Source organism: Doryrhamphus excisus, linkage group LG8 (genome assembly GCF_037039965.1).
Source record: "Doryrhamphus excisus strain RoL-2023G ecotype Guam linkage group LG8, RoL_Dexc_Guam_v1.1, whole genome shotgun sequence".
In the NCBI taxonomy this organism is placed as follows: domain Eukaryota; kingdom Metazoa; phylum Chordata; class Actinopteri; order Syngnathiformes; family Syngnathidae; genus Doryrhamphus; species Doryrhamphus excisus.
The window spans coordinates 20,028,649-20,046,902 of record NC_136364.1 but is presented as its reverse complement, the minus strand read 5'-3'; the positions used below and the strand labels follow the sequence as shown (position 1 = coordinate 20,046,902).

The 18,254-nt window shown below is 39.1% G+C and overlaps 1 protein-coding gene across 1 annotated transcript; it reads right to left on the bottom strand.

The window, feature by feature from the left end:
* Positions 1–1,163: 1,163 nt before the first annotated feature.
* On the bottom strand, positions 1,164–17,848 carry stard10 (StAR related lipid transfer domain containing 10). Its single transcript, XM_058079440.2, has 6 exons — positions 17,115–17,848; positions 6,513–6,660; positions 6,314–6,417; positions 3,711–3,828; positions 3,500–3,552; positions 1,164–2,305 (listed from the first exon to the last, which is right to left on the bottom strand). The coding sequence occupies exons 1-6, from the start codon at positions 17,298–17,300 to the stop codon at positions 2,099–2,101; spliced, it is 816 nt and encodes a 271-aa protein (XP_057935423.2). The 5' UTR covers positions 17,301–17,848; the 3' UTR covers positions 1,164–2,098.
* Positions 17,849–18,254: the final 406 nt, after the last annotated feature.

Genomic DNA, 18,254 nt, shown 5'->3' with positions numbered 1-18,254 from the left:
TCTTACTTATTGTGTGGAAATATGGGATAATAACTATAAAAGCAATCTTCACTCGCTAAATGTACTGCAAAAAAAGGTCAGTAAGGATAATTCATAATGCCGCCTACAGAGAACATACTAACTCATTATTTCAAAAATCACAAATACAAGTTCGTCTTCAAAAAGCGAAAATAATGCATAAGGCTAAAAATAACCAATTATCTAAAAATGTCATCCAATACTTCTCTACAAGAGAGGAGAAATATGATCTCAGGGAAGAAGTACATTTGAAACACTTCTATGCTAGGACTACGTTAAAAAGCCATAGCATTTCAGTATGTGGAATCAAACTATGGAATGGATTGAGTAAGACCCTCAAACAATGCACAACGATGAGCCAATTCAAGAAACAATACAAGCAGTTGATGTTTGCTAAATACAAGGATGAAGAGTCTTGAACCAGTCATGATGTGCTATATATATCACTATATTGACACTTACTATGGTACACAATATGGCATTGGATGCTCATATCGCCTCCTACTTCGGTATGTGACTAAAATTAAAATTAAAATTAAAATTAAAATTAAAATTAAAATTAAAATTAAAATTAAAATTACTTAAATTATGTTAGGATAAAATGTAAAATTCAAAAATTGAAAAAAAACTAACTTAAATTATATTAGGAAAGCAGGAAGTGAACAAATGTAACAGTTACTGATTGTAAAAGTACCAGATGGAGGGGTAGGATTTAATAAGCTTTGCTTCTTCCTACTCCTTTTGGACATGTGGAACTGTGAACTGATTATGGGATGCACTCAATTGTAATCTGATGCATGTTCAAATGAAATAAAACCATTACCATTACCATTACTATACTGGGAAGACCAGGTACACACTTCCCCAACAGGAAGTTATCCAGCATGCCTTTGTGGTATTTGCATATGTATTATATTATATTATTGTATTGTTGTATTGTATTGTGTTCCATATGTGTTTTTTTTAACTTGCAACTTGAGGTAGGTAGGTGTTTAGGTTGATGACCTGCTGTTGCTTTATGTTGTAAGCGTATTAAAAAATTCAAGCTCATGCAAAGCCTAGACATAATAGCATCAATCCTTTATGGCCTTTTTAGTGTGAAACACAAGCACACAAAGAAAAAAAAACAGACTCAGATCTCAGTGGAAGTTTGAAAACCTCTGTAGGAATCTGTATTAAATTTCTAAACGTACATTCATACATCACTCGAGTAGAGAAAAGAATGTCATGTTACAGCTGCGTGAGGACTTGTCGTTCTATCTTTGTGAGGACTGGGATTTCAAACCGCAACAGCGGAGGATATTTTTCTGCATTTGGCATTTCCCAGATAAAAGCATAGTTGAGCATTAAGACAAACGCTTTGCTTTGTCATGTATCATTTTGTGGTGATCATCTTGGTGCAGTCTCCCTCTGCTGGCTGTTGGAAAAAATGCAGGTCGAAGGCACTTCCACATTGGAGGCTCTGTCTAGTCTCTGGTTCAGATTTATTTTTTAAGGTTGTGGTTAAGCTAAGCATGAGGTAAGGCATTGAGTTGACGAGAGTCCTCACAACTATAGAAGTGACATTCGCTGGGATCGACAGCTGCCTGCATATTTCTTGTGTGCTTACAAAACAACTACAGTGATGGTAGAAAGCAAGCAAATTGCCATTTTGTGTACATGTGATGCGTGTCAATCATGTCTTGAGCTACATTGTTTTTGCTGAATGAAAGTAAATGTTGCAGAAAAAAATTCTCTCATATTTGAAAATATTCTTTTAACAGGCAAATCTTACTTTGACAACCCAGTTGTAAAAAATAAGTACTTGTGATTGTATGAATTTGTGATTGTATCTTGACGACAGAGGATGCAAGTATGCATGCATTATGTAAACAAATATGGAGTCAAATGTGTGTTTGCATGAATGCTTCCATACATGTTTTGTGAGCGTGAGTAGAGATATATTTAGTACAGTGTGTCTATGCGTGTATGAAATGAATCGCATCCACGTGTGTAATCATGATTGTGTATCAGGCATGCATGTATCCCTGCATCAATGTGTGTGTGTGTGAATACATGACCCGGGTTTGACTCCAGTGTGCTAGTCACTATCATCCCTCTCATGGGTCTCAGCCAGGGAACTTTCGTCAATATTTTCCAGGCTCTCGGCATGCTGAATGCCAAGATCAGACAGTGGAATGCTGGGTAATGTAGTCTGTTCGGGGTAGAGCCATGGCTTGAATCCTGGGTTGTGTCTCTGCTTCCACTCGTAATACTTCAAACATGCTTTGTTGATCTTCTTCATTGCCTGGAAAAATGAAAATACATATAGTATATACTAAAATATGTTTAAAATATGAAATCACAACTGGTAAAATATGAACGGGATTGATTTAGAAAATTCTAATATAGTACACTAGACTAACCAAATAATTAGACAGTAATTGATTCCAGCCCAAAGTTGTTTATATATTGAGTATTTTCATAGTTATAGCCAAGAAAACCTGTTTACAATCCCTCTAAATATGGTGTTTAACATCATTGGAGACCTCTAGACGCAAACTAACACCCCTATATTCAAAACCCATACTGATATGGTTTTTGATAGCAAAAACATGTTTTTTGAAATGATGAAAAATTTTCATTACGAAAATATTTCAAGAAAACAACCTGACCGGGTCATTTTTGACCCACTTATGGAAGGTTGGGGTAGCAACACAAAAAATAAAATTTTTTAAAATTTATAAAAGGTAAGTTAAAAATATGAATGGTATGATAGCAAAAACATGTTTTTTGAGGAATACCTGGAATATGAAATGATGAAAAAATTTCATTACGAAGCTATTTCAAGAAAACAACCTGACCGGGTCATTTTTGACCCACTTATGGAAGGTTGGGGTAGCAACACAAAAACTAAAATTTATAAAAAGGTAAGTTCAAAATGTGAATGGTATGATAGCAAAAACGTGTTTTTTGAGGAATACCTGGAATATAAAATGATAAAAAAATTTCATTACAAAGATATTTCAAGAAAAAAACCTGACCGGGTCATTTTTGACCCACTTATGGAAGGTTGGGGTAGTAACACAAAAACTAAAATTTCTTAAAATTTATAAAAGGTAAGTTAAAAATGTGAATGGTATGATATTAAAAACGTGTTTTTTGAGGCATGCCTGGAATATGAAATGATTAAAAAAATATTCATTACAAAGACATTTAAAGAAAACAACCTGACCGGGTCATTTCTGACCCACTTATGGAAGGTTGGGGTAGTGACACAAAAACTAAAATTTCTTAAAATTTATAAAAAGGTAAGTTCAAAATGTGAATGGTATGATAGCAAAAACGTGTTTTTTGAGGAATACCTGGAATATGAAATGATAAAAAAATTTCATTACAAAGATATTTCAAGAAAACAACCTGACCGGGTCATTTTTGACCCACTTATGCATCTAAGGGTTAAACAAGAGTATACAAGAGTATGCCCCTGTAAATGACTTACACGAGGAGCAAGAAAGTGAGAAGACTTGTTGACAACCCACTTCGGTAAAGAACCTGCAAAGAGACATTATGAGAAAATATGAAAATCAAAGCCTAAGTCTCATATCTTGAAAAATCTGTTTTGCCATTGTCGGGGTATTATCACCACATCAGCAAGCTAATCATCCCAAAAACCAAAAGGCTGAAAAATGAATGCACAAATGTGTGTTTACCTCGTGGATCTACCTGTGCCATGTATGTGAGGACACAGTGCTTGGGTCCCTGGCTCTGGATCATGTAGCCAGTCTGGAGGGATACGGCTCTAACCATGTCCTTCTTAGGTGGATATTTCTGTACCAACAACACAAATACACTTTCGAAAATTGTAAAAATTGTTCAAGAACACTCGAGAGAGTAGTAGGTAAATTCTTTCATTCCAATTTTTGTATCAAATGACCTTCATACCCTCGTCCACTCTATTATTTTATATCTTTTTTTTTAATCTTGCCTTCCAAGATGATGTAATGTCGGTTTTGGTCAAGTAGTTTGAAAAATAAATTACCCGCAAAAAGTGTGACTTATACTCCAGTGCGACTTATGTATGTTTTTTTTCTACCTAACTATTATTGCAAATTTCCCCACTGAGGGACGAATAAAGGCATATCTTATGCATTTTTGACCTTGTGCAACTTATATTCCAGAGCGATTTATAGTCCAGAAAATACAGTACAGTAAAGTCTCGTTATATCGATATTCTCGGGAGTCGGAAAAAATACTGATATAACCAGACTATCCATATATCCGATCCTGCGCCGAACTGCATTAAAAGTGGGCGGATCTTTGATATGGCATGTAATTTTCTCCTTGAGTTCATGGATTGCGTATCTAGCATGCTTTTGTACTACAATAAATGTTGTACTACAGTAAATAAAAATAAACTTACGCTGTAGTGATTACCGGTTACCGGGACATAATTCACCCTGGAACTATCGATAGGGAAGGTGTTGCCACCCGGAGGGGTAGGCGCGAGGGACGGGTGTTTTCCGCTGTGTGTGCTGCACTCTGGTGGTGGAAGTGTGAAAAATAAAGTTGACTGGAAGCAGCCGTTTTTTGGTATTGAAATCCTTAAGCAAAGATTGATTTAAGCTGCTTTTGTATCGATATAAGCAGACCAAATTGGCTGGCGGGAGATGAAAAGGGCATCGTAGTAACCGGATTATCATAATAACCGTGTATCGTACTAACGGAACTAATTATATCATAAAAGACTAGAAATTTGCCGGGAAATGAAAATAGTATCGTAATAAGTAGTAATTCATTTTAACCGATATCGATATAACGAGACTTTACTGTATATAACTTCAAAAGACATTATCCTCAAATTCTAAATGACCTATATTGTATATAACGCCATAATTTATACTTCCCTTAAGTTCCTCAAATGTGTCTGTGGACCTGCAGCATATTGGACCATGGCGGGGGAGGGGGAGTGGGGGGGTCCATGCAGGAATGCGGAAGGCGAGGTGGAAGTCAACAGCTAATAGTCACATGAAAGGTCTTACCCTTCTGTAAACACTACATTGACGGAAAAGGAGGAAAAAACAGAACCGCAAACAGGCACAAAACGAATAGAATTCTGGGAGAATAAAAGAAAACATTAACTGTGGTGGTCCACAGCTCAAAGTGAGTGACGGGGGAATGCTTTTCCACTATAATCATTTTATTTTGACTGCTCAGCGGGGACGAGTCTGTCCCAACGTCTCATTTGGAGTCACAAGGCCATTCATTTTAATAATCCAGACTATTGGCAAAAATGTAATTATTGCATACCCAGGCTACATGAAGGCAAGGATGAAGAACCGTTGTACTAAAAATTACTGCCCACATTTTCTCATTAGATCAGAAACATGAACTAAAAGGGAGGTTTGATTCTTGTTTCGGCTCACGTGGTTGCAGATAATCAGCTTGTTTGCTCAAGAGAGCAGTCAGTAAGCATTGTGGACGTTTACCTTTTTTCTCTGTACCATCAAGAGACCTAAGTGTGTCTACTGTAGCTCTTTTCACAAATTGTGAAAAATGACAGTATATTACTATTACTATTATTATTTAGGGGAGGGGTGAATGCCACACACTGAATAATGCCATATTGATATTTTGTAGACAACACATTTACAAGATGTTAAAAACTGCCTCAGCTTTGTCTTACAGGTGAAAAATGTTCTCGTAATAGTATATAATATATATATATTTAGTATATAATAATGTATATAATAATATAATATAATAGTATATAATAATACTTTATTCCCATAATATGTTAATATTATAACTTTTTCTTGGAACCAAATTTTCCAAAATTTACAAATCATTTTTCCTCGTATTAAGTCATTTTTTCTCCCATTAGAAACAGTTTTTTTTCTCATAATATTTTCACTTTATTCTTGTTAAATGACTACTTATTTTCAAATTTCTGCTGCTTTTTTGTTGTCTTTTTAACATTTTCTTTTTTCATTTTTTCATTCATTCTAGAATGTGTTGCATGCCAATTAAAAAAATGGCCCACGGGCTGAACTCAGTTTGTTTACGTTCATATCATTTACACCAGTACAAGTCATTTTATTATCACTGGAAGACTCTATACTGGTATAAAATGTATATAAAATATATATTTAAAAAAATGTGGTTCATATGACATAATGCGCTAAAGCTTACTGAACTGATTTCACCTTTAACCATTTGTTTCACCTCACTGCATAGGTTTCTGTGCACATAAGTTGCATGGCGGAAGCTAAAGCTAACCATAAGCGGACATGCGTGTCGGTGTGCGTGAACTTACGGCATGTTTAACAGAATAGTTCATGATGATGTAATCTTTCCCTATCTGCAACCAGGAGCGAAGCGTGATGACGTCTCTGTTACGGAGCGGATTTGGACACTTCCCTGTTGGCAAATTCAGACGACAGCATGCAATTTGTATGTTAGTCAAATTAGATTAATCAATGAAGCGGCATGTGGAAGCCAACTTTGCAACGTACATGAGTAGTAGCCAACATCGGCATTGACCGTGAGTTTTCCAATATCGAAGGTTTCAATGACATTTGTGTCCCATTTCTTTCTGTACTCGATGTCATGGAGGACATCGTACATGGTCTCAGCTGACACCTCCTTACAGACCATCCGACACTGCATCAGACAGAGAAAGAGAGACAATGGCAATGACAAGTCAGGCAAGAACACAGGGACTCAGTGATCTGATCTAGATTTCAAACATGGCTACGTATGAATGTTAGTGTGAATGGTTGTTTGTCTATATGTGCCCTGTGATTGGCTGGCGACCAGTCCAGGGTGTACCCCGCCTCTCGCCTGAAGACAGAAATTATTACGTTTGATTAATGTTCATGTTAAAAGTTAAATAACTGTTAATAGTTATCCTCCCTATCCGTGTGGAAGTGGTACGTTTTTGGTTATTTAAGTTTAAAGGAAATCACTTGAAGGCTACCGTTTAGGTCGCCAGCTCTCTCGTTTGCGAGTTAGCATGTGTCTCAAGACCCTGCAGTTGCGCAATATGTTGTAAATAAAAAGAGTATAAATGTGACTATAGTCGTGTTTTGTCATGTCTACAGGGCTCTAATAATGCTTTGTTCATTTTAATCTGAAAAAAATAATTTGTCTACCCACCAACTATAAGTTTTTATTATTGGCCGTTTTATTATTATATTTATTTATTTATTACTGATTGGTTGATTTTCTTTATTCTTGATTTGTTTATTTATTTTTCATCTTATTTTGTGTAGAAAAATAAAAAGTAAGATATTTGAGAACAGTGGAATGTTTTATCAGAGCTTTTCTTGTAGAAAATCGAAACTAAAGCAAAGTTTATTCATTTTTCTGTTTTTAATAAATGCGTTTTTTGGGGGTTTTTTTGTTTTAAACTGATGCGGCCCAGTCTCACCCAGACCCTAGCTCCAGTGGCCCCCAAGTAATTTGAGTTTGAGACCCCTGGGCTATAGAATCATTGATACATTAAGCCAATTAAGAGTCTATCCCAGAAAATGCCCGAACTCCACACAGGGATGTTACAACAGTGATTCCTATTTCACACTCCATGGCTGCGAGGCAGATGTTCCAACCACTTAGTCCATCATGTTGCCCTATGGGAGGGAAAATGTACATATACTTACTGTATATAATGTGACTCCCCTCCATCTCTGTAACACTAGAGATGCAAAGTAGTCACTTTTCCCCAATCACCAATGCAATGATCCTTCCCCCTTTTTTTTTTCCAACACACAATGACAAGTGCTAAAGTTGGGCTCACCAGATGCCATGACAACAACATGAGATGAGCATACACTGAAGAGGCAAATTGTTCCGTGTTAAGAAATTGTCTCGGTCGTGTCCACAATTCAATGTACTCGATGTTGCATAGTGAAGTGTGGTAAACATTCAGTAAATGAATGATGAACCCATTTCACATTGTGAAATGACAAAAGCAAATATTGTATAAAATTGATTGTGAAGAACATGCAGGTATAATGCAATCTTGACTCTCAAACTGTCAAAATAAATCAAATAAATCAATAAATCAATGACGAGGGCGCATTCCGAAAATGGCTAACCTAACCTTTCATTGAATTGAAAATAATGTTTGAGTGAAACATTTGTGACCCACCCAACCAACATACTTTGCTACTTTGTCTCTCTGACAACCATGCCCAGGTTCCATATTTTGGTTTTGGTTTCATTTCATTTGAACATGCATCAGATTACAATTGAGTGCATCCCATAATCAGTTCACAGATCCACATGTCCGAAAGGAGTAGGAAGAAGCAAAGCTTATTAAATCCTACCCCTCCATCTGGTACTTTTACAATCAGTAACTGTTACATTTGTTCACTTCCTGCTTTCTATAATACAGTTTAAGGTTTTGTTTTTGTTTTTTTAATAATGTACCTCGTACTGAAGTACGAGGTGATATGACCATACAATGAAATTATGTGTACCATAGTAACAATATAGTGATATATAAAGCATATCATGATATTTTGGCCTGTAAGTGATTGGCCCACAATCAAATCCCAACAGCCAAGACCTTAAAAACTAAGGTACTGATGCCTTGCAGTCTTTAAGGAAATTTGGCGGCATTAAAACATGCAGAGGTTATCAAATTAATGAATTGGGTAATCGGTTAGCCTTTGATGAATCGATTAATTGTTGAAGCTCTAGATTGAAGTGTATCGTGAGTCTCTCCTTAATCAAAAACAGTATTTTACAATGGTCATGACAATATCCACCGCAGGAAGTACGCTTGCAATTCTAATGGATTAGCCTATATTATGTCTAATTTCGCCTGTACGGCGGTCGAGTGGTTAGCGCACAGACCTCACAGCTAGGAGACCAGGGTTCAATTCCACCCTCGGCCATCTCTTTGTGGAGTTTGCATGTTCTCCCCGTGCATGTGTGGGTTTTCTCCGGGTACTTCGGTTTCCTCCCACATTCCAAAAACATGCTAGGTTAATTGGCGACTCCAAATTGTCCATAGGTATGAATGTGAGTGTGAATGGTTGTTTGTCTATATGTGCCTTGTGATTGGCTGGCCACCAGTCCAGGGTCTATCCCGCCTCTCGCCCGAAGACAGCTGGGATAGGCTCCAGCATCCCTCGCGACCCTCGTAAGGAAAAGCGGTAGAAAATGAATGAATGTCTAATTTCTCATTTTAGATTATTATTATGTCGACTGTAAAAGTCATGATGGAGGTTTTCTATGCTTCAACTATGAAAATATTCCATTTATAAATAAGCAGTCCTAGTTCAGGGAAATTCACTTATCACGTCAGGTTTGGAACCAATTAACTGTGATAAACGAGGAATTACTCTACTTTTCTTCAAAATTAATGTTAAAATCTTGTCTCATCCTTGAAAACTCAATCATGAATCTTCTCCTCTCATGAGCTGGGTGTCGCTGTGACACCCCCATGAATAACTCAATGCAACATCTATAAGATTAGTGACATTTCCAGACTAAAAGGGCGTCCTAAATATTCCATTTATAAATAAGCAGTTCTAGTTCAGGGAAATTCACTTATCACGTCAGGTTTGGAACCAATTAACTGTGATAAATGAGGGATTAATCGACTTTTCTTCAAATTAATGTTAAAATCTCTTCTCATCCTCATTATGAGTTAGGTGTCGCTGTGACACCCCCATGAATAACTCAAAGCAACATATATAACAGAGGTAGGGAACCTATGGCTCGGGAGCCAGGTAGGGCTCTTTTGATGACTGTATCTGGCTCTCAAGCATTTCTTACCACAATAAAAATGTATTTTTGCTAACATTTTAAAGTAAACATCACAGAAATGACTGTTAAAAATAATATTAAAAATCAACAACTTTTTAATGCATTTTAATTCGTCCATCTATTTTCTACTGCAATACGGCCGACCATATCCATCTTTCCTGATATTTTCCAGGTCAAACACCAAAACTCGATTATTACTGGGTAATGCGGTAGTCTACCTCGGTCATTGAGATGTCAACATGTAAATATAAACTTTTCTCCTTTAGTCAAATAGTCACCTAGCTAAAGCTGCAGAACCAAGCCTTCTGGCAAAGATGGCCAAAAGAATGAAATACGTCTACGGAGTATGGTGCAAAACTATGCAGCAGCAGAAGTTGTATTAATGGCAACAAGTATTTGATTTATTATTAGACACTGCGCTGCTCACGAAAGTGTGCTGGCCACACCCCATTGGCGTGGGGTAGTGTACCTGGTCTACACAATTAGAGCCCATTATATCTAAAAAACTGTTGGTCTTACATAAAAATGCACACATTTTATTGCATTCAATGTTTAAAAAAATGTATATGGCTCTCACAGATACACATTTTAAAATATCTGGCCTTCATGGCTCTCTTAGCCAAAAACGTTCCCGACCCCTGATATATAAGATTAGTGACATTTCCTGCCTAAAAGGGCGTCTTAAATATCCCCTTGTAAAAACTTTGTATACCCATCCATGCATATTCCCAATACACTGGTGAGGGTGTGTCCAAAAGCCACAGGGATTTCTACCTCTGTCAGGTTTAGAACACAAGCTAAGAAGAGTGGAGCTGTTACCACAGTAACAAATACCAGAGGGCCTTAGTGTTAATAATAGGCAAAACAAACGCAAAGACACAGGGATATGTATATCAAGAGTCAAAGTAGAAGCGGAACTGAAAGAAACGAAAAGAGCAAATCAAAATGAAATGGATTAAAGTGTGCTTTTCTCACCAAGGTGACTTTATTACAAATCAGCCCAGTGGGGTTTTAAGAATATTATGCTGCCATTTTTCTCCCTGGAGGATTAAAGTAAGAAAAAAAAAAGCCTCAATAATTCATTCGTATGCTTTAGTTATTTGAAATGGAGATTTTCTCCAGCTCCTTACATTAAAAACTGTTAGAAATGGGTTATTTCTCTTGGTGCAGAGGACAACATGAAGAAGGTGTGGGTCCATTACAGTGAGTCTTAACGTCTTACCAAGATCTGATTGAGTTAAACTCGTTGTGTTTCTGCAGTGTGCCTTGGGGCCAAATGACAAATGACCACTGGGCTGCACTGTGGGCACCTCTGTGGCGAGGTTCGGCGGTCAATGGTTGAGGGGAGAGAGAGAGAGAGAGTTTCGATGCGGCTGCCGCTGATCGACGCATTACAATATCTGAATCGCCCCAGATTTGTTGGAGGACAACGTCACGTTAACACTAGTTCCTTGCAGGGGGAGCATGTGGTGTGCGATGGTACCTATGGGTTTCAAGGATTGGGCTCGGAGCTGGAATTGGCAGGGCGTGTGCCTGGTGAGTGTGGTGGCATACCCCCGTTTTCTGGGGTCTAATTGGATTCCTGATGGTGTGGTGAGACCAGCCATGTTGTTTGATCTAGAGACGGTGCCACTGAGGAAAAGACAGGAAGCAGAACTGGAGGAAGCAGAGATGAGGATGCCGAGGTTCTCATTGGGAGTGACCAGGATGGATAGGATCAGGAACAAGTACATCGTACTGGGACATTACATGTTAGAGGCCTTGGAGATAAAGTCAGAGAGGCCAGACTGAGATGGTTGGGACATGTGTTAGTGAATCATGCTTTAATGTCTTTGAAATTGATTGTATATTTGTGTGCCCCATTGTGTGCCCCTTTGCACTGATTGGAAATCTAATTCAGCAGAACTGGAGGAAGCAGAGAAGTGGATCCTGAGGTTCTCATTGGGAGTGACCAGGATGGATAGGATCAGGAACAAGTACATTGTACTGGGACATTACATGTTAGAGGCCTTAAAGATAAAGTCAGAGAGGCCAGACTGAGATGGTTGAGACATGTGTTAGTAAATAATGCTTTAATGTCTTTGAAATTGATTGTAACGGTTATATTTGTGTGCCCCTTTGCACTGATTGGAAATCTAATTCAGCAGAACTGGAGGATGCAGAGAAGCGGATCCTGAGGTTCTCATTGGGAGTGACCAGGATGGATAGGATCAGGAACTGGGACATTACATGTTAGAGGCCTTGGAGATAAAGTCAGAGAGGCCAGACTGAGATGGTTCAGAGGCGAGATAGTGAATATATTGGTAGAAGGATGCTGCCAGGTAGGAGGCCTGGAGGAAGACCAAAGAGGAGGTTTATGGATGTAGTGAAGGAGGACATGAGGGTAGTTGGTGTGAGAGAGACAGATGAAGAAGACAGGGTTTGATTTGCGGTGGCGACCCCTTGAAGGGAAAATCCCAAAGAAAATTTTCTGATGGTATGTCTACCGGTCACTGTCCGGGAAGAGGGGGAATTGATGTCATAAACCCCAAAAATTGACCCCCAATGATAAACTGGTCGGGATTTGATAGATTTGGCATTCAGCTGAGACGTCTTAAAACCGAAATCCCCATCAGGACTTATTTTGAACGCAAGACTAATTCGTAACAAAGCTCTACTTATTAGTCCGATGAGGTGGTTCAACGCAAGAGAGGCTCGAGCGCAGTTGACCGAATTAAAAAATGAACTCGGACAAAATAAGGGACATTTGTATTCACAGGAAAACTGAAACAGCACGCCAAGTACACAAGCTTAATTTCGTTTCATTTTAATTCAGTTAACTCCGCAGATGGAACGGCGAGTAGACCGAAATAGAGAGACCGGTGAAAAAGTAAGACCTACGGAGAATCAACATGTATTCAGGTTTGTCAGTCTCAGTCTTTCCCCACTGACAGTAGATTAAATTATATTTGACCCTTGCACATCCTCTCCAGTCTGTTCACTCTCCGTCACTTCAAGCTGTCAGCTCTCGTCACGAGCTCCCCTGGGTGCTGATAACACATTTGAGGAAAAAAAAAAATACAACCGTCTGCCAGTGAGTGAATCAGAGGCTATACGCCGTGTCAGCAAGGGGGCATACCTCGGAGTCTCGTAGACGTACACGGACACCATGATATAAACTAACGTACTACAATGTGGAGTCTCTGAAAACCGCCTGCAAATAGCAAAGGACTAAACAACGCCAGCTCGCTCCTCCACCTTCCAAGCCCCTCCTGCTCGGCTGAGCTGCATCATGATGGCAAAACATCAGATTGAGCGATCATGAAAAATTCAAGCTTCCGTTACGCTCGCATTTACATTAAAGTGGCAGTTCACGATAAATGCACCGCCCATGTGCGTTTGTTTGCACTTTTTATGTACTTTTTGCTTGTCTTTGTTTGCTGAGCCTGTCCTGTATAAAAGCATGAATAAATAGCACCTTACTCTGCACACACACACACACACACACACACACACACAGTGCTGATGCAAACAAGATATGCCTATCCTGAAGCACCATCAGGATACAGTACAGTACAGTATCTGGTGGAATCATGAACAATAATGAGACCACTATACAATCAGAAATGGGCAAACTACAGCCCACGGATTTTGATTCCACCCCGGCAGACATTTCCAAAGGATTTTTTTTTTAACCTTTAACATCAAAGATGTAGCCAGCAACAAGCCCGGCAAAGCTATTTTTAAATTACCGTAAGTCTTGTGACATTAAAATAATTTCAGTGATATACGGGTAAACATAGGGACGACACCACAGCAGCTATGGTACGACAAAGCTCTGTTGAAGCCAGAGTGGAAGTGATTGGCGCGTAGTGGATCGCTGTGGCGGCGAATTAATGTTCGCTCGGCATGTTGCCATTATTTGGCGCCACAACGAGCCACTACGCGCCAATCACATAGCCTTTGGAGCGAACTGGCACCAACTGGCTCCAGCCCAGTGGACTCTGAGCATGATTGGCGCAACTTGGCTCGAGCCATTACATTCCAGTAGGTTCCAATAGGGGGATTGTTTGCGACATTTGGTTCCACATTTCGCACACCTTGCATCAAGCAATCGGCGCAATGAAGATTTTTAAAATTTTGAAATTTTCTTGCCATCATTATGGGCCACAACGAGCCAGCTGGGAGGCAGTTTGAGCCACTGCACGCCACTAGGTACCTTATTAGCGACACTAGGCGCCACAGCATATTGCATTGTCGCAACTTGGCTCGCGCCATTACATTCCAGTGGGTTCCAATAGGCGGATTGTTTGCAACATTTGGTTCCACTTGGTTCCACATTTCGCGCCCCTTGCGTCAAGCAATCGGCGCAATGAAGATTTAAAAAATTTTGACATTTTCTTGCCGCCATTACGGGCCACCACGAGCCAATTGGGAGGCAGTTTGAGCCACTGCACGCCACTAGGCACGTTATTGGAGACACAAGGCCCCACAGCAAATTGCATTGGCACAAACAAAAATTCAACTCACTTTTGTATGTAAAGTCAACTCCTAAAAGCAAGCTAACATCACCTGCAAAAGTATATCGACTTTACTTTCAAAATTAATTTTGTCCAAACACTTTTCTTGTTGCAAAATGTTGCCTCACTTTTTTTTAAAGTAAACAGAGCCTTGTAGTATTTTTATCAGTGCACCTTTACAACTAAAATAAGACATGGGGGCTGGGAAAATCCTGCCGTTGCGCCCCCTGCACACATAGATAACACCCATGTGTGCACATACACTTTATTTAACAAAAGTAAACAAGCTTTGCCTCGCTGGCTTTAGACCCGGATACACCCACAAGAAAGTTCAGGCCGTATTTAGCCTTCAATCCAAAAGCAACCATTACGTATGAGTGTGACATTTACATCAGGTAGGCCAGTATGTAAATTAGCCCTGTCTAACCTGTTCATAGATAAAATCAATCTAGATCTACAATTAATTTGGGTCGTTGTCTCAGATCACCTTAGAAAGCAATGGTAAGAAGTCAGTTCTAAAATGGCATGTTACAGTTTAGAGGGGAATCACACTTCTGATGACACCTCCACGTTGCCTCCCAGGGATAGACTAAAGGATGACCCCATGATTATACTCCTGTTAAACGTACTTTCAGCATCAGCTTTACAAATAGATGGGGTCTTTCGAGAAAAGGGCGAGATGACAGTGGTCAAATGGTCAACCACATGGATGAAATAATAAATATATTATTGTTTAACTGTTACCTCTCTTGTAATAATAGTCTCTATTAATAGTCATATTGCATGATAGTATTGTTTGCAGACAGACAGTAAAGCCAGAAGATTAATAGTCGCTGGTTATGCAAGGGTGCAATTATCTGATTAAACATACTAGAACTGATCGGGAACAAAAGATCGAAGTTTGTTCCCCATGTTTAAATCTCATGGACAGTTATAAACACAAAAGTGATCCAAACTGAAGAACCAATGTTGTATTACCGTTAATTTGTTTTTTGTTTGAAAATGAGCAGGAATATGCAAAAAAAAAAAAAAACAAATGAAACGATTTTCATGAAAAAGTCATTACATTATGGAACATATTCAAATAGAAATGTCGCCCCAGCAAGTTTGCATCATGGTTCCAAGTCAATAGGACATATGTATCATACTCATGCATGTGTTTGAATGACATAATCTGGCATGTGTAGGATGCAGCTAGGGCTGATCTGAATTAGGATTGGTTGGGCATAGCGACAACTTTTTTGTTGAAAAATGTGTTGATCACAATATTATAAACATATCCCAATATGACAATTTCCCCCTTACAAGGGTGTTTGTTCTAGTCTTTGTGTGTTTTTGGATCATTTTTGGGTTTGGACATTTGCAATAATTTTGGACAATTTCCCCCTTTCGGGGGTGTTAATAGTTTTTGTGTGTTTTTGGATCATTTTGGGATTTGGACATTTGCAATAATTTTTGACAATTCCCCATAACAATGGTATTCTAGTCTTTGTGTGTTTTTGGATCATTTTGGGGTTTGGACATTTGCAATAATTTTGGACAATTTCCCCCTTACAAGGGTGTTATAGTTTTTGTGTGTTTTTGGATCATTTTGGGGTCTGGACATTTGCAATAATTTTGGACAATTTCCCCCTTACAAGAGTGTTATAGTTTTTGGATAATTTTTGGGTTTGGACATTTGCAATAATTTTGGACAATTTCCCCCTTACAAGGGTGTTACAGTCTTTGTGTGTTTTTGGATAATTTTTGGGTTTGGACATTTGCAACAATTTTGGACAATTTCCCCCTTTCAAGGGTGTTATAGTCTTTGTGTTTTGGATCATTTTTGGGTTTGGACATTTGCAATAATTTTGGACAATTTCCCCCTTACAAGGGTGTTGTAGTCTTTGTGTGTTTTTGGATCATTTTTGGGTTTGGACATTTGCAATAATTTTGGACAATTCCCCCTAACAATGGTATTCTAGTCTTTGTGTGTTTTTGGATCATTTTTGGGTTTGGACATTTGCAATAAATTTGGACAATTTCCCCCTTACAATGGTGTTATAGTTTTTGTGTGTTTTTGGATCATTTTGGGGTTTGGACATTTGCAATAATTTTGGACAATTTCCCCCTTACAAGGGTGTTATAGTTTTTGGATAATTTTTGGGTTTGGACATTTGCAATAATTTTGGACAATTTCCCCCTTACAAGGGTGTTATAGTCTTTGTGTGTTTTTGGATAATTTTTGGGTTTGGACATTTGCAACAATTTTGGACAATTTCCCCTAACAATGGTATTCTAGTCTTTGTGTGTTTTTGGATCATTTTTGGGTTTGGACATTTGCAATAATTTTGGACAATTTCCCCCTTACAAGGGTGTTATAGTTTTTGTGTGTTTTTGGATCATTTTGGGGTTTGGACATTTGCAATAATTTTGGACAATTTCCCCCTTACAAGGGTGTTATAGTCTTTGTGTGTTTTTGGATCATTTTTGAGTTTGGACATTTGCAATAATTTTGGACTTTGTGTATGGATATTGCTGCATGTTTGCCGCTTCTTAAGTCTTGAAAATAGACAGGCGGGTTTCTCAGAGAAATAAGCATGTCCGTTCGCTCAGTTGAAGATTTCCATTTTCTTTCATCGGGTATCACTGAGAGTCGTTCATAAATAAATGAGAAGCTAAGTGAGTCAGAGGGATGAAAGTATAGTAAATGACATAACATTGTGTGGTGTGTATGCTACATAGTAAGACAAATGTCACTGTTGCTGTCAAATGTTTGTGGTTGCATCTGCTTTTCCTGTTTTGTGTTGTGAAACAGGTTGGTGTTTTTTTTTTCAATGATTTGTTGTGCATACTCACTTTCATTTTGTGGACAGACTTGCCCTCCTCCAACGCCTGGGTCCACACCGTGATGTCCCCCTTGTTGTAGGTCCCACTCCAGCCTTCCTCGCACAGGCACTCAGCCTTGAAGCTGGCGAACGCCCGGTCATCCGGGATGCTCACAGTCCGGCCAGACATGTCCTTATTCCGGGTAGATCGGTACATAAGCGAGCGGGGGCTTCGATGGGGATTGTCCCTCCTCTTGTGTTTGAACAAGTTAACAATCTAATTCAATATCGCCACAAACCTGCAGCGCGTCTTGTGTTGTCTTCGGGGTGGTGCAATGAGCAACTAGCCAAACAGAGGTGTGGACGCCGCCGCGCACAGGTGGAGCAAGCAAGCCGATTAAAAAAACAAAACACCTCTAAATAAATAAAAGGTGAAGTTTTGTCGAAAATAAGTTCGACTTTGATGTCAGTCCTATGAAGCAGCCTCTTTTCAGACCAACCATATGGTGACGTTTCCGCTACACACTCGTCAAGGCGTCCTTCTCCCTGGCTTTTTTTTTCCGCGTTTCCGTGGTGACTCGGTCTTCAGTGGTCCTGGACTACTTTGTAGCAGTTCTCCATCCCTACAGTCGAGTGGGTTCGGTGAGAAATAAGAGATGGAGTGGGAGGTATAAGGGAGGGACGCGGTAGGAAGCAGCTTGGCGGATCATCAGACTGCCGATGCGGCCACGACTTCAGTGGCGACGCCTCCCAGTGATGCATTTATGGGCAACTCCGAGTGACGCATTCAAGTGTGCCTTGTAAAGACCGAAGCTGCACTTTGGGGATTCTCGCTCCGTAATAACGTTAGGCGACTCACAGTAGGCTACACACAAGTAAATTTGTAGTAAAATTGTTTATAAATTCCAATATTTAAAAACAAAATATATTTAAAAATACCAGTAAGACCACCGCTGGAAATAGCCAAGCAGGAACAAGGTGGATACAAAAACTCACAATACAAACATGGGCCGGGGAAACAGAACCTGACACCTAATATGCTTTTCCCCTTTTGTCCTATAAATCTTGTTACAATGTTGTATTAAACGTGTTAAACAATGTCAACGCGTCAGATAAAGAGTTTTCGCATTTGGAAGTGAGCCATGACAGCAATTTTGGTTGGTTCTACATG